Source organism: Ixodes scapularis, unplaced genomic scaffold (assembly GCF_016920785.2).
Source record: "Ixodes scapularis isolate PalLabHiFi unplaced genomic scaffold, ASM1692078v2 PGA_scaffold11__112_contigs__length_91849675, whole genome shotgun sequence".
NCBI classification, from domain to species: Eukaryota; Metazoa; Arthropoda; class Arachnida; order Ixodida; family Ixodidae; genus Ixodes; species Ixodes scapularis.
The window spans coordinates 31019650-31022996 of NW_024609837.1; the positions used below are offsets into that span (position 1 = coordinate 31019650).

The window sequence follows — 3347 nt, forward strand, 5'->3', positions numbered from 1 at the left end:
TCCCCCCACTCTGATATATATAGTCACTACTTTGGCTACTCTCCAATGTTGCGGCACCTAACCTCTCAGCCTCTCAGACCGAACTCAAAAATTCAATACCCTCGTCAAAAAAAAGGTTCTCGTGACTTTTAATTTGGGATAATAGTTCATGATGCGTTTATGAATACGTTGAACCAATTCTCATACAAATCATTGACTATCCAAGTTTCACCGAAGCAGGTACTCCGTTCTCCATATAGCCTCTTGCGCCCCTCCTTTACTCAATCTTCTCGAGGGGATATACAACCTCTGCCACCATGTCCTCAGAAAGGTGCATACGCCATTAGAGGTCCATGCGATCGTTCTCTCGACGTTTTCTAAGTTGTCCTCGTAAGTACCGGCTTCGGCCAGTTCTGCTAAGTGTAAACTCTAAGCGCCCGTATAAGCACGCAAAAAAAAAAAAAAATAAACGCTCGACGCCCCGAGCGATCGGACATGTAGACTGCACAACTTCAGTCCCTAGCACACCAGGAATATCCTTCTTTGCATGATTCGGAGAGGTTCACCGCTTCCAGTTGTGCATTCTCTGCGAGTCTACTGTTATTGGTACCTTCCCAGCATGCTATTTGTTGATATGTAGGTTGAAATCATCAATGATGAGCACGCTCTTGCATCGTCACATTCCTTCCAACATGTTCCATGGTGTCCTCGTGACCCTTCTGTCTCGCTCACTTCTCAGGAAGAAGCAAAAGTATGTAAATCGGAACTGTAAACGTAATATTTATTCCGTATAATCGTTTCATCATTAACGAGTAATTCTTGCATAGCTTATTTGCTATTTAGGAACACTAAGCTTAAAAGAAAAGCTAAAACGAAAAAGCTGCCTCCAAATAGCAAGCCACTAGTATGGTTATCAAAGTGCCGGCAGCAATCTCGACGTTTGACGCACAGGCATTGTTGGCGGCGAGTAGAACAGCACGAGAAGAATGTAATCTTTCGACTCACAATCGGTATCAGGAATCCGGCTAATCTAGCATCCCTGTCCCGTGACCGGTGTCACAAGATGCATTGTCTCTCAGTCGCATTCGACGAAATCGAAGGGAGAATACGTAGCTATACGTAGATAACGCACTCTTTAAAAACACCGTCAGAAGCGGCAAATTGGGTATCCTGACTGCATTCGCCATGCTTACACTACGGTCAATTATTTCGCCTCTGGCGCTAGCTCTTCTTTTTTCACTTGCAATCGGAAGCTCCATACCTAACTCCAAAGCTGAAGCAAGTGCCGACGCGAAGCTCTGGGCTCTTCTTGTGGCAGGTTCTAATGGATATTACAACTATCGCCACCAGGCAGACATCTGTCACGCGTACCATGTTCTGCACAACCATGGCATTCCAGATGAACGCATTGTGGTTATGATGTACGACGACATCGCTCACGACCCATCCAATCCAACGCCCGGAATCCTCATCAACCACCTGAACGGCTCCAACGTTTACGAAGGAGTCCCCAAGGACTACACGGGAGACCTCGTCACTCCGAAGAACTTCTTGAGCATCCTGCAGGGGAAGAAAATCAAAGGAGGCAGCGGGAAGGTAATAGCAAGCGGTCCGAACGACCACGTGTTCGTCTTCTTTTCTGATCATGGTGCTCCTGGACTAATCGCTTTCCCGAACGAGGACCTTCACGCGACAGACCTCAGCCGCGTCATAAAACAGATGCACGAGCAGAAAAAGTTTGGAAAACTGGTCTTCTACGTCGAGGCTTGTGAGTCCGGGTCGATGTTCGAAAACCTCTTGCCAGACGACATCAACGTGTATGCGACGACGGCGGCCAACAGTGACGAATCATCCTACGCCTGTTATTATGACAATTTCAGAGAAACATATTTGGGAGATGTGTACAGCGTCAAATGGATGGAAGACTCGGATCGAGAGGACCTACACAAGGAAACCCTCCTGAAACAGTTCAAGATCGTCAGGTCTGAGACCAACACGAGCCACGTCATGGAATTCGGTGACTTGAAGATCGCCAACCTGAAGGTCAGTGAGTTCCAAGGCGCCAAGTCTCCTCCTCCCATTGTTTTGCCCGAAGCACCTTTGGATGCCGTCGACAGCAGGGATGTGCCCATTGCCATTGTTCGCAAGAAACTTCAGAAGGCGACGGACCCTCAGATCAAGCTTTCACTGAAGCACGAGCTCGACCAAATGCTTCGAAACCGTGCTTTCCTGAAGGAAAAAATGGTGGAGCTCGTGTCGTTTGTGACGCTCGGTGACGCTGAGAAGACTGAGCAGTTGCTCAAGGCGAAGATTCCGCTGAGGGACCACACCTGCTACGAGCAAGCCGTGCGATACTTTGACGCCACGTGCTTCGAACTCTCTGCTAACCCTCACGCCCTCGCCCACTTGCGCGTGCTCGTCAACGTGTGCGAAGAAAAAATTTCCGTTAGTGAAATTCGCGAAGCGATGGACAATGTCTGCACCCATCCAACAGTCGTCGGCATTGTCTAGTGTTGTACTTCTTGTTGGTTCAGTCTTTGTATTTTTCTAGTTCGATGTAACACACTAATCAATAAATTTATGCACACGCGCGAAGTGTCCTTAATTGTATGCCTTTGCTCTGCTTTGGGAAAGACAGAGTAGGCTGAAAAAGCCCAGCCTATAAACTCCGTTTTACATTTCGTTCAACCGCAGCCGACTCCAAAATTCGGTGAAGCCAATCAAGCAGCACCAGAAGTCTGACGTCACAGCGCTGATCGCTAATTCTGCGTTTGTTTGTTTGGTGCCACCGACTGAACCAATCACGCACAAGAAACGCGCCGCAATCCTGCGCCAATTTTTTTTTGTGAGTGATTGGTTTTTGAAGACCGAAAAACAAAATTTAGGCATTGCGCACTCGCAGTAGGGAACACGCAGCGCTAAAGCAAACACACATAGCTTGCGTTCACTCGTATTCACCATTACTGGAACTCGCTATTCTTTTTCACCGGTCTTCCAACGCCAGCAAAACGTGCTGCAGTGAGCAGACAAGCAATCGGCTAGGCGTTCCTTCGATCTGCGAAGGCTCAGATCGGCAAAACGTGCGTTTATGGTCGTACAGAAGTATACTCCGTTCCCCTTTAGAGAGTTTTAGGAAACCATTTTTGCACATTCGATATGGTTATGATGGGCCCTCAGGTACGAACTGCATATATGAGAGTCTTCTATTTAATATTTTTTTATTTATTCAATACTGCAACCTCATTGAGGTTTTCCGTTTCGTGGCAGAAATAAAAGAAGCAAGACGCCACATAGATAACTTACACCAAGAGCGTTATCGCGGTGCCATCGTGCGAGCTAGAGCAGATATGTTTCTGTTAGGCGTGCAG

General features: G+C 47.4%; 1 protein-coding gene across 1 annotated transcript; it reads left to right on the forward strand.

Moving 5' to 3' along the window:
• Positions 1 to 1062: 1062 nt before the first annotated feature.
• On the forward strand, positions 1063 to 2570 carry LOC120846053 (legumain). The gene has a single exon (XM_040217668.3). It carries the CDS (start codon positions 1165 to 1167, stop codon positions 2488 to 2490), a length of 1326 nt encoding a protein of 441 aa, XP_040073602.2. The 5' UTR covers positions 1063 to 1164; the 3' UTR covers positions 2491 to 2570.
• The last annotated feature ends 777 nt before the right edge of the window (positions 2571 to 3347 follow it).

Coding starts and splice junctions, on each gene's coding strand:
- LOC120846053 (XM_040217668.3), top strand. CDS start 1,165: ATGCTTACACTACGGTCAATTATTTCGCCTCTGGCGCTAGCTCTTCTT.